The sequence below is a fragment of the Oratosquilla oratoria genome, chromosome 28 (assembly GCF_046742065.1).
Source record: "Oratosquilla oratoria isolate Oo_2021 chromosome 28, ASM4674206v1, whole genome shotgun sequence".
In the NCBI taxonomy this organism is placed as follows: domain Eukaryota; kingdom Metazoa; phylum Arthropoda; class Malacostraca; order Stomatopoda; family Squillidae; genus Oratosquilla; species Oratosquilla oratoria.
In genome coordinates this window covers 44,323,353-44,335,595 of record NC_134804.1, presented here as the reverse complement: position 1 = coordinate 44,335,595, position 12,243 = coordinate 44,323,353, and the positions used below count along the sequence as shown (strand labels likewise).

At 39.1% G+C, this 12,243-nt stretch overlaps 1 protein-coding gene across 6 annotated transcripts in view; it reads left to right on the top strand.

Annotated features, from left to right (window-relative positions):
* Chd1 (chromodomain-helicase-DNA-binding protein 1) overlaps positions 1 to 4,625 on the top strand; it is a 61,000-nt gene extending 56,375 nt beyond the window's left edge. For all 6 annotated transcript variants that reach the window (XM_076211338.1, XM_076211339.1, XM_076211335.1 and 3 more), the window contains exons 31-32: positions 1,185 to 1,358; positions 3,105 to 4,625. In XM_076211338.1, coding sequence (XP_076067453.1) covers positions 1,185 to 1,358; positions 3,105 to 3,444 — 514 coding nt within the window. In that variant the 3' untranslated portion in view covers positions 3,445 to 4,625. The remainder of the gene's footprint in view (positions 1 to 1,184; positions 1,359 to 3,104) is intronic.
* Positions 4,626 to 12,243: the final 7,618 nt, after the last annotated feature.

Here is a 12,243-nt window from a genome sequence, read left to right as displayed (position 1 = left end):
CTGGTAATAACTGTTGGATTAGCCCATGAGTCATTCAAGGAAGAGGTTCCCATTTCTAACAAATACATGGTGGTACATAAAAAACATGGGAAAAAGGCCATGGTTTAAAAAAAAGAAAAAAAAAAGAAAAAAAAAAAATAATAATAATAATAATAGTAATGTGCAGCCCAAAGGAATATTTCCTCATCATTTATATTTACTCGTAAGGGGACAAGAAGGGAGGATTGTCATGAAGTGGTGGTGGTAAACCAGTTTTAACTATCAGACCCTGTTGCTGAGGTGCTGTATTTTGCTGCATTGCTTATGACCCAGGCAATGGGTGACGACCAGAGGTGCGAAGGAACTTCTAAAAGGGAAACAAATGGGTGTGGGATGGATGGAGGGTGGGTGGGTCCATGCCTTACTTGACTACTCCTCTTATAAGTAGGAGAGGCCTTGTGGTATATTCTTATCCTTCTATGTACCAAAAAGCTTCTTCCTACTCATAAAGAAGGTAGCCTGTTTTGGTATTTAGGTAGACAGAGGGGAAAAATATATATAAGGGGTGGTGAAGTCAAAGCATTCTCCTACACTTCATCCATCCCATACCTATTCATAACTATTCATGTGCCTCTCATCATAGCACCTCATGGATAAAGGATCTTCTATGGTCTCCCAAAACATAGCTCAGGTTGAAGGAAATGCAGCAAGATACAAGCATACATATACCAAAGGCTTTTTCCCCCTTACATGGGGTTAAGCCAAGACACAAGCACCTCAACTATAATTCATGATTTTAACATTTAGCACTTGATATGGTAGTGGCAATATAATGCAGCAAGGCACAAGCACCTCAACTATAATTCATGATTTTAACATTTAGCACTTGATATGGTAGTGGCAATGTAATGCAGGAAGACACAAGCACCTCTACTATAATTCATAAATTTTAACATTTAGCACTTGATATGGTAGTGGCAATACTCTTCCAAGACAGATATGTAGTGCCTGGGCTTAGTAAGATTTAGTTTTTAAGATCCTTAACTCTCACACCACCCATGGAAGTAGCTGGTCTAGTAAATTAACAAGAGGTGAAACAATTATTTTACATCTAACTTTCTATGATATACTGCATGCAGATCTTTTATTTTCTTAAACATTGTATCAAATATATTGTTTTGTATGCACTATTTTTACATTTTCAGGGGAAGAGAAGGAGAAAAATGGGACAAAAGAGATCGTGACAGAGACAGAGACAGAGATCGTGACCGCCAACGTGACAGGGATAGAGATCGTGACCGCGACCGTGGTGACAGGAACTACCCTCGCAGCCACAACGGTCCTGGTCGGGAGTGGCATAGCCCTGGAGGCAGGGAAAGGTGCGGTTATTTATGTTTTAACATCGTTTCCGATTGTCTTTTAACCCCTTCCATACGGGGCCGCACACGTAGGCGTCATGGGGAGCGAGTGTATTCGCGAGGCTGCCATATCGGCGTCTTGATTATATTTATTGTAGTCGCCCCTCCATAATGACATTCTTTCTAATTCTTTTGTAATCGCATTTTCTATGGTTATCAAAATTCACGGGTGAAGAGAGAACGATCGATATAAGCGGTGACTATATTTTATGATGCGAGTATTATTACGACACGTCGTACAGCTGGCATTGGTTGCTGCCACCGAGATCCAAGTCCATGACGCCTACGTGTGCGGCACCGTATGGAAGGGGTTAACCACTTCAGTACGACTTAAATTCTTGTGCGCATCGGCTGCCATATATAATTTGCATCACACTATTAGCATTATAAAATATAAAGTCACTGCTGTATTACTCGTTCACTTTTACTCTGAGTAATAGTAAACATAGAAAATGTGATCAAAGCAGTTCACAGAATTCAGGGATAACTCATGTACAACTACAAAAAATATATATAATTAAGACGCTGACATTGGCATCCTCATGTATCTACTCGTGCCTCACAACGCCTACATAGGTGTCATTGTACTGAAATGGTTAAATGTTCAATTGTTATCATGTGGGGAAATCCATCTGTGTTGGTGGAATATACTTGAGGAACCAGACCTCCATAGAAGTGGTCATATAAGATAGACAATGGAGAAAACAATGAAAGGGTCAGTTGTCTTCAAAACCCATCACCATCCTCACCTCTATATGCAGGTAAGGATGTTGATGGCCTAGGCCCAAGAAGAAAAAAAAAAAAAAAAAAAAAAAAAAATTAGTCATTTCTCCTCCAGTTTTCACATAAGGAGAGTAAACATCCAGTAACTGCTCTCTTCTTCCTCCTACTACTGCAGTTACTACTAGTACTATTATAATACTACCAATCTTTCTACTACTGTTATATACAGCAGTACTACACAGAAGTTTGCAGTAAGAAAAGTCGAAAGTACCAACAAGATCATACATGCAAATACAGATGTATTTTTCAACCAAATATGTCAGGTAGCAAGTTTTCCTGTAAACTGTATATATATATATATTACATATATATATATATATATATATATATATATATATATATATATATATATATATATATATATATATATATGCATGCATGCATGTATGTATCTTTTATTTCCTTCTCTTTCTTCATTACCATGATACTGTGATGCATGGAATGCAGTGGGTGGGGGTAGGGGGTGGTTAGGGAATGGTTATGTGTGAATGATATTTTTATTCAACCCAAAGGGATTTCTCCCCATCTTCAGTGTTACAGCATGAGGGTGGTTGCCGATTAAATGAAGTGGCTTTGCTGTGGATGTGCTGTGTCTTGCAGCATTGCCTCTGACCCAGGGTGATGGGCAAGATGCAGGGATGACCTCTCATCCAGGAGGAGCCAAGCTGAGGAGGAGGGAGGGAGGGGTAGTGAATGGGAGTGGAATTATGCCTTTTGACTTTGGCCACCTTTCTTGTAAAGGGGAAAAAGCCCTTGGTATATGTATGTACCATGTTTTTACCCAAAAATATGATTACTTGATTCAAGATGTGAGGAAAATGTAGCTCACATATTTTCTCAGGTTTCTCGTACTTCTTATGTAACTTACTTAACTCAGTATATTTGAATTAAAAGGCCAATTACATTGTTCATTTTTCTTTGCAGTCGCTATCCACAGGATTACAAGCGAGACGGAAACTACCATCGTGATGGCTACAGACCTCATGGGTATCACAGGGGAGGCCCAGGCCCAGACTGGGGTTCCAGACAACATCATGGGAAGTACCAAGGCTATGGTCCTCCTGGTGGGTACCCTGCTCACTACCCTCCACATCCAGGTGGTCCTCCCATGTATGGTGGTCCTCCAGGAAACAGACCTCCACAGGGCCCACCTTACGGAGGACACCGGCCAGATTGGGGTAACAAGGATCGTTCAGACCGACCACCACAAGATTGGGGAAAGGACAGAGGAGACAGACCATCAAATTATCCCAAAGATTATTGAAGAGTTCAATTGTGTGATCCTGGATTTGAAGTGGTAATATATTCAGTTGGGAGCTGCACTAAGACTATAGTTGTCAGGCTTATAGAGATGGCAAGCATACTGCTTAGTCCTGGCTGTGATATTTATGGAACACCTTAAGGACACCCAAGGCAAGGCCATGTCATTTTGCACCTGTTATTCGTGAATGCAGTGGTGATTGACTTATCGTCTATCCCTATTCAGTCGTAGAAAGGGGAGTGGAAAACTGTGCGAGGAAAACTCCAATTGCTCTGTGTCAGACTTACTTTGAACAAGACAGAACTTATGGGCTATCATGCCATTGTACAACAGATACCTAACCCCTAGGAATGCAGAGAGTGAGATTGGGTTCTGCACAACCATTAGCCAACTGGATTTCTGGAGGAAATAAACTCTAGTCAAGATCAGGCTCTATAAAATAGGATATACAAGGGAAAGGCATTTAGAAGTGAATGAAAATGAGATAGAGATTTTAAAAGGTGACACTTAACTGAAGTTTTATATTATGAATGCGTTGTATATGGTGGCAACAGTAATGACAGGTATGAATTCTTTTGGTTGTGATATGGAAATTCCCTATCTGATTTTATGGGACACTTCACTATTATGAACTAATGAGCTTCCCAGTTGCATCAGTAGTATGAAATGGGCTCTATGGAAAGAAGACAAATGATTGCAGAAATTGGTGGGAGAAAGGCTTTGCTCAAAGCTGCATTCCACTCCTAACGACCTATTGTTAGGTGGTCTGCCACTTTCCACTAGCTGACCCGACCCAACCTGACTGACCCCAGCCACATTCAACTAAGCAGTCATAGTTTCCAACTTTGGACAACAGTTATCTTGTTGTCCGTATGTACAGAGGGTTCTTCCCCAAAACACTGCTACTGATTGTGCAGTGATTGTGCTGGTACCGTCATCCCTTACTCCTGTTGACACAGGGACATGGTACACACCATGCATCAAGAGCGGTGGCATGCTACAACAGTTGTTGGGACATTGTCATCTCCGATAATGGTCTGATGTCTGATGTACCCTTACCTTGTCTACAGTAGTGAGGCTCTATGTGATATCTCAATACAATTATTTTTGTACAAAGCTCTTAAGTGATATTTGTAGAAATGTACATAAAAAAAAATCATACTTGGCAATAATAGAGAAAGAAACCACAGTTTTATTAACCTCATCACCCAATACTGCTGTAATAATGGACTAGTAAATTGTCTTTGTTACAAAGATTTGTAGCAGGTAGGTTAGGAAGATTGGTACCTCCCAGTTTTCTCCATACTGTGTAATAGGGGACTGTGTAATAATGCAAAGGGGGACGGAGAGGGGGGGTCGCCGATTAAATAAAGCGGCCTTGCTGTGGATGTACTGTGTCTTGCGACACTGCTTCTGACCCAGGGCGGTGGGCAGGGTTCAGGGATGACCCGTCATCCAGGAGGTGCTCAGATGAGAGGAAGGGTGGGAGGGGTGTGGAGTGTATTTAGGGATGAAATGGGTGGGAGTGTTTTTATGCCTTTCCTTTTGTGGCTACCTCCCTTGGAAGGGGGAAAAAGCCTTGGTATATGTATGTATGTATGTATGTGTAATAGCTGGTCTTTGGTACTAAATTGTGACATATTTGTTTGTTGGTCAACATTTAGTTTTTACATCACCTTGGTTACCTGTAGCTCTACAAATAGTACAAAACAAAGCCTTACAAATAATAACAAGCTGTACTCTTGACCCCATTAAACCATCTTCACTCAGAATAATAAATTGCCCCCATAGAATATCACCTGAAAATGAATAATATGCAATAGTACAGTTCAATAGAGGAAAGTGGGAGGTGAGCCAGCTGTTGTCTGTGAATGACACTGCGCTTGTAGCAGGGTCAGAGGAGGGGTTGAGGAAGTTGGTGACAGGGTTTGGGAGTGTGTGTGAAAGAAGAAAGTTGATAAATGTGGGTAAAAGTAAGGTGGTGAGATGTACAAGGGGTGAAATTGGCAGTAGACTGGAGGTGAGCATTAAGGGAGAGCGACTGGAGGAAATGGACAGTTTTAGATACTTTGGATGCCAATGTGGCAGGAAAGGGTGGAGTGGAGGTAGAATGTAGATTGAGAGAAGCAAGTAAATGCCTTGGTGGATTAAAAAGTGTAATGAGGAATAGACATTTGGGAATGGATGCTAAGAGGAGACTGTATGAAGGAATGATTGTGCTAACAGCACTGTATGGGGCAGAAACATAGAATATAAGAGAGGAGTTTGAATGTGTTTGAAATGAGGTGAGAAGTATGATAGGGGTTACTAGGCTGGATAGAATGAGAAATGAGGAGGTGAGGAGAACAGGGGTGGTAAGGGAGTTGGGAGAAAGGGGGTATGAAAGAGTATTAGGATGGTTTGGACACATGAAAAGAATGAGTGAAGTAAGACTAGTAAAAGAGGTATGGAAGGCAGATGAGGAGGGAGTGAACATAAGGGGGCGACCTAGGATGGGGTGAAAGGGGCTTTGGGGAAGGGGAATGTCTGTTGAGGAAGGATGGGAGTGGACAGAAGATGGGTGAATGGAGAATGGTTGTATATGGATGATGTGATGCATGAGGTGGAATGGGTTGGGGGGGGGGGGTGAGGTAGTATGTGTGTCAATTTATTTTTCATACACACTCCCTCACCCCCATCCCCCACCCACTCCCCCTCACTCATCACGGCGGCATCCACACAACCATTCACCCCTATCTTCTGTCTTCTCCCATCCTTCCTCAGCATACACTCCCCTCTTTCCCAATGCCCCTTTTACCACATCCATCCATCTCATCCTAGGTCAGCCCCCCATGTTCAGTCCTTCCACCTCTACCTTCCACACCTCCTTTACTAATCCTTCTTCACTCATTCTTTCCATGTGTTCAAACCATCCCAATACTCTTTCATCAACTCGGTCTCCCAACTCCCTTTCCAGCCCTGTTCTCCTCCTCACCTCGTTTCTCACTGTTCAGCCTAGTAACCCCTATCATACTTCTCAGGCACCCCATCTCAAACACATTCAAACTCCTCTCTTCTCTCACACTATATACATCTACCATATCCTGTCTCCTGCACCACACACCTTTTAAACACACATTATGTGGGACAGTGTACATGTCACTGAAAGTGGTAGGAGAAGGGGAGCTGTTCACAGTCATCAATTCTCCATATGTAAAAAAATGTGAGAAATGCATTTGAAGTTGATAGTCTCGGTACAGAGACCTAGTGACAGACCTTAAGGGCTGTAGAGGTTGATGAGCATTGAACATGGGCAGCTGCATTGTCCATCTTGCAGAACCATCACATAGATGTGCCTGTCCCTCGTTTTTTCGACATGCCCAAACCATCTTGGTATTCTTTGATCTACAGTATTCAATAGCTTTCTTTCCTCCTCCTGTTCATCCTTGTAACACCAACTAAAAATCTGACATTTCATCTTAAACACGTTTCAGTTCTTCACTTCTGCTTCCTTCAATTTTCAAGTCCCCAATTCATACAGTGCTGTGGGCAAAATCACATCCCTATGTAACCTTCTCTCCATCATTCCCGAGGTACCTGTTTTTTGTAATACATTTCATTCCTCCCACACATTTACTTTCCCATCCTTCCCCAGATACCTGTTTTTCATAACACGTTCATTCCTCCCACACATTTACTTGCCTAGCTACAGGAATAAAATGCTCAGGATGGAACCGTCATACAGAGGACATTGAATGCATTATTTTACATAGCTCCTCCCTATAGTTGTACTCGGACAACACAATATTACTTCTTTGGTTAACTTAAGGGACTAGCCCAGTGGATGTTATAGTAACCTGGGGGCCTTATGTTGCAGATTTTCATGAAAATATTCCATTTTCTCTCCGTTTCTTTAGTTTTATTGAATTCCAATCTACTTCTAAGTATTTTTTTTTCAGTTAAAATTAACATTTTCAAAGTTGTAGCTGCCTTATCTATATATTCTTATTTTATTTGTCTTCCCAATTTTCAGCATAATTACAAGGACCACATGGTCATTTGGTTTGTGGGAAGCAATTATTAAAATTTCCAGTTGCCTTAAGTTCTTATGTTAGATAAAATCCAGTCTTATAAATGTATCTTCATCTTGTGTTGATTTCTGCATCCATTAGGTCGTTATATCTATTGCTATATTAAACAAATTTAGATTTAAGAAGGAAATAGGAAAGAATTGGTTTACTATAGGGTGGTCAACGAATGGAATAAACTTGGTAACCATGTAGTCATCGCTGAAACTATCGGTTGTTTTAAGAAAATCGTTTGATGGGGATGGCAGATGGTAATAGACATGGAACTGCCTAGTGTAGGCCTTATGGTCTCTTGCAGTCTCCTTCATTTATATGTTCTTAAGTGCAGGTAGTCACTGTTGAAAATTGGAGCGGAGTGCGGAATCCGCATCCACAATTTAGCGAATGCGAGACTTCCAATAACTCCAGCGCACTAAGAGATATTGCAATGCCCGTGTTACACATTCATCATTCTCAAATGTTTTGAATTTGAAAAACTAAAAGACGACTTCGCTCACAGTATTCTAGAATATAGCCAATTAGCAAAGTGAGTAACATATAGGTTTAACTTCTCTCAGTTTGACATTCATCTTCTCAATATATGTCGTAAAGGTGGTTTGACATTTGGAGATTAGAAAAAAAAGAGATTGCAACCTAAGTCGTTTCTACTCAAACGAACTCGTGTGAGTTGCGTATGTCTGACGATCTTAAAAACAAAGTCGACTGCTGCGCACTAGGGGGCGTCAGAAGCTTGCGTCTAGGCTTACACACCAATAACAACGCTCAACAAAGAACAGAAAACGGACGAATGACGAACGAGCCACGTCACGGTGATATGTGAGCGGTGGATAATGTGAAATTCTACTGGATAACTTAGCCCGTAGAACAGTATACACCCAACATTAATTTGCCCCCTTTTACTTTCAGCTTCCTTTCCCTAGCATGCCCACTCAAACTACACTGTTAAATGCATTATATCTCCTATGATCCGATCACTATATCCGCAAATAACTAGCTCACCTCCCATTTCTCTCTACTTTCACTTATCCCCATCCCCTCACCCTTCACCCTCGCATTTACCTCATGTGCCACCCCGTCCATGTACGTACACATTGAACACAAGGACATAAGAATAAAGGAGAATGCAAGAGACCTGTAATTTCCATCCATAACCTTCCCCTACTAAGTCTGTTCCATGCGTAAACCATTTCCATACCAATTCCTTTGACAAACCAGTTCTTCATCTTTCCTTCATAAATATAAATTTAGCCAAATTAAATTCATTACTACTAGCCCTACCCTGCTGTATTAGTATGATGACGTTACATGACCCGTGTTATAGCCTTTGACCATGAGAATAAACACCTTGTGAGATCGAAACCTTTATTAGTACTACGTTTCGCTTTTTACAGCTTTTTGAAGGGAAAAAGCTGTAACAAGCGAAACGTAGTACTAATAAAGGTTTCGATCTCACAAGGTGTTTATTCTCACAGTCTTGTCGGCTTTTGCCATTGTGATTCAGCCTTTGACCACTTTAATTGGATCTCTCCGCACTCTACGTCTAGAGTGTAAGTGGTGCCTAGGCCTGTCTTCGTAATGTAAATTTCTGAACCCATGTATTATATTGGCCATTCTCCTCTGTACTGACTCTAGTAAATTAATATCCATTCTATAAGACGGAGACCAAAACTGCACCGCATACTCAGGGATGGTTCTAACACCAAATAGATTTTGATAACTGCATCTGCACTTTTGTTTGTAACCGTCCTAGCAATAATTCCAAATGCCTTTTTAGCTCTATTCCAGGCACTGATGCACTTTTTTCATGGATTTAAATCCAGGACTCACTAACACTCCCAAGTCTTTTTCATATTATATTTTCTCTAAAACGGTGTTATCTAAGCTGTACCTGTTTTCTGGGTTGTGTAAGCCTACGTTTAACACACCGTACTTTGAGATATTAAAGGTCATTTGACATTTCTCCGACCCTGCAAAAATTTTGTTAAGATTTTCCTGCAATATCCCCTGACCTAATATGGCGTCCTATTTTAGTGTCGTCCACAAATTTACTAGCATCATTTCTAATCCCGTTGTCCAAGTCGTTTATACAGTATACATAACGAATAATAAGGGACCCAAAACCGAACCCTGGGGAACTCCACTAATAACACTCCCCAATTTAGATTTCACACCGTTAATAGTGACACAGTTTTTATGTCACTAATCCATGCTCTAATCAATTCAAAAATATTGAAATGGATCAGTGACAGAAAAGAGTGGATCACCATTAATCGTGTAAAATACAAGTTTGGGAGTATTACTTGAGGAGTTCCCCCAGGGTTCGGTTTTGGGTCCCTTATTGTTCATTATGTATATAAATGAACAACCATGGTGACAATACACAACCCTGGTGTAACCTTAACTTCACCTCAAATTGCTTACTATCTCCATTTTGTACCCCAACACAAACAGCAGCTCTTATTGGAAAAAAATAGAAAAAGTATGTATATAATAATAATAATAATAATAATAATAATAATAATAATAATAATAATAATAATAATAATAATAATAATAATAATAATAATAATAATAATAATAATAATGATAATAATAACAATAATAATAATAATAATAATAATAATAATAATAATAATAGTAATAATAGTAATAATAGTAATAATAGTAATAATAGTAATAATAGTAATAATAGTAATAATAGTAATAATAGTAATAATAATAATAATAGTAATAATAATAATAATAATAATAACAACAACAATAGAGTCGTAGCCTGTGGGGGGAAAGGAAGCAACTACTCCCTTTGGAAAATGTCAGAATTTTAACTTCCACATTTTCTGGTAAGTATCCCACCAACACATCCCATAAAACTACAGGTTCCTTGGCTGGGTACTGCTAGATCAATGTATTTAGAAGAAAATAAAGTACCTCGAGAGGGAGACTGCAAATAATCCATTGAGAGATTATAAATGTTTAATGTATGAGACTTGTGATAAAATAATGTATGATATGAGTCTCCTCTGTTAACTGTCCCCACCCCTGGCATTGGGGCCAGCCAACGGCCCTGAATAATAATAATGAATATAATATCAAGAAAAAATACTGCCCTCAACAGCTTTCCCATTCCATACATCAACAACACCTCTCACAATGCCTTTCTATCTACCCCCGTCATAATACCCTCTCCAGGTTCGTAAAAAAAAAAAAAAAAAAAAAATCCATACCTTTTGTCAAAAAAAATCTCACAACTGCCTTACTACGAATTTGCGAGTTGCTATAGTCAAACTTGTTAATCTGTTAATAGTCATCCATTTTTTATATTTTGTTGCAAGAGAAGTGTAGAAAACAAGGATTTTTAAATTAAATTAAAAGACCGTGACAGAATAATAGATAAATAAACACATTTAATAAATGAGTAAAAGTAGAGAGGTAGAAACTTCCTCAAGGTGAACCTGTTGGATTTGTTTACTTTGATCTTGTACAGTCGCTCATCGGAAACTGGGGAATACAATGTTATGCTTCATCCCTTACTAATCTTGGGTAATGTTCTATTGAATTCATGCTTTGCACAATATTCTGCATTATTTTTAATTTACCTTATTCCATTTATTTATATATTAATGTATGTATTTGTTTATTGATCTATATATTCATTCCTTTATTTGTCTATCCATTTGTATCTATTCTATTAGTTTGTTTTTATATATTAGATATTTTATTCGTGTAATTATTTTTTCGGTAGGCTATATCATGAGAATTTGTTTAGTAATGTTTCAACTTGTTTACGAGTGTTTTACGTTCTCGGATTGCTCTACCTCAATATCACTTGATCAACACTCTCATGGCTGATATAATTATAGTAAATGTGTGAATGGTGTTTCAAATAACTCGTTTGTGCAGAGACAGTCGACTAATCCGTCCTTAGTTTTATTTTCAACATCTTTCATTTTGTGCGGACAGCGAGACCACATCATCGATGTTTATATCTACGTTGGTATTGGCATCCAAATGGTGAGAGAGACAATTGGGGAAAAGAATTTAACAAATTTGGTTGATTTACCTATAAATCGAATAAAGTGTTTATATTATGTATCATCTATGTTTACATATTGTAAATATCTTCCTTTCCCATAATATTTCTCTTTACCAGGCATTATACTTGAATTTTATATAATTGTAGACTTGGTTTCGAGCAAGATTGCATGCGTCTCATTCTACACCGGGAAGCGCATTCTTTTTATTTTATTTTTTCCATCGTTACCCTTAATTTTATTAACGCGTTCCCTTCTATTGTCTGTCAAAGTGATTCATTTACCGCGGAGTAATCCATTGATGACTTGGCAATTTTATTCTGAAGTTTATTTTCCATCTTTGCCTCTCGACGTATTTTTGTCAAAATCTTGTAACAGCTTGCAGTTTCCCTCACATGTTCCTCTCATGATCTGATCCTGATATGATCATGAATCTCTTATCGTCTGCGATCATATGTAGATGAGGTGCTATGCATGTATTTGAGTATGTACATATGGATGTCAAGAAATAATTTGGATTTAAATGCTAGTAGACTGTATTCAACTAAATATGACAATATGCATGTGACATGAGCACACTGCACTCCCCAACAGCCGTATAATTCATGTCTCAAGTTCAGCTGCGGGAAATATAAGCAACACACACACACACACACACACACACACACACACACACACACACACACACACACACACACACACAC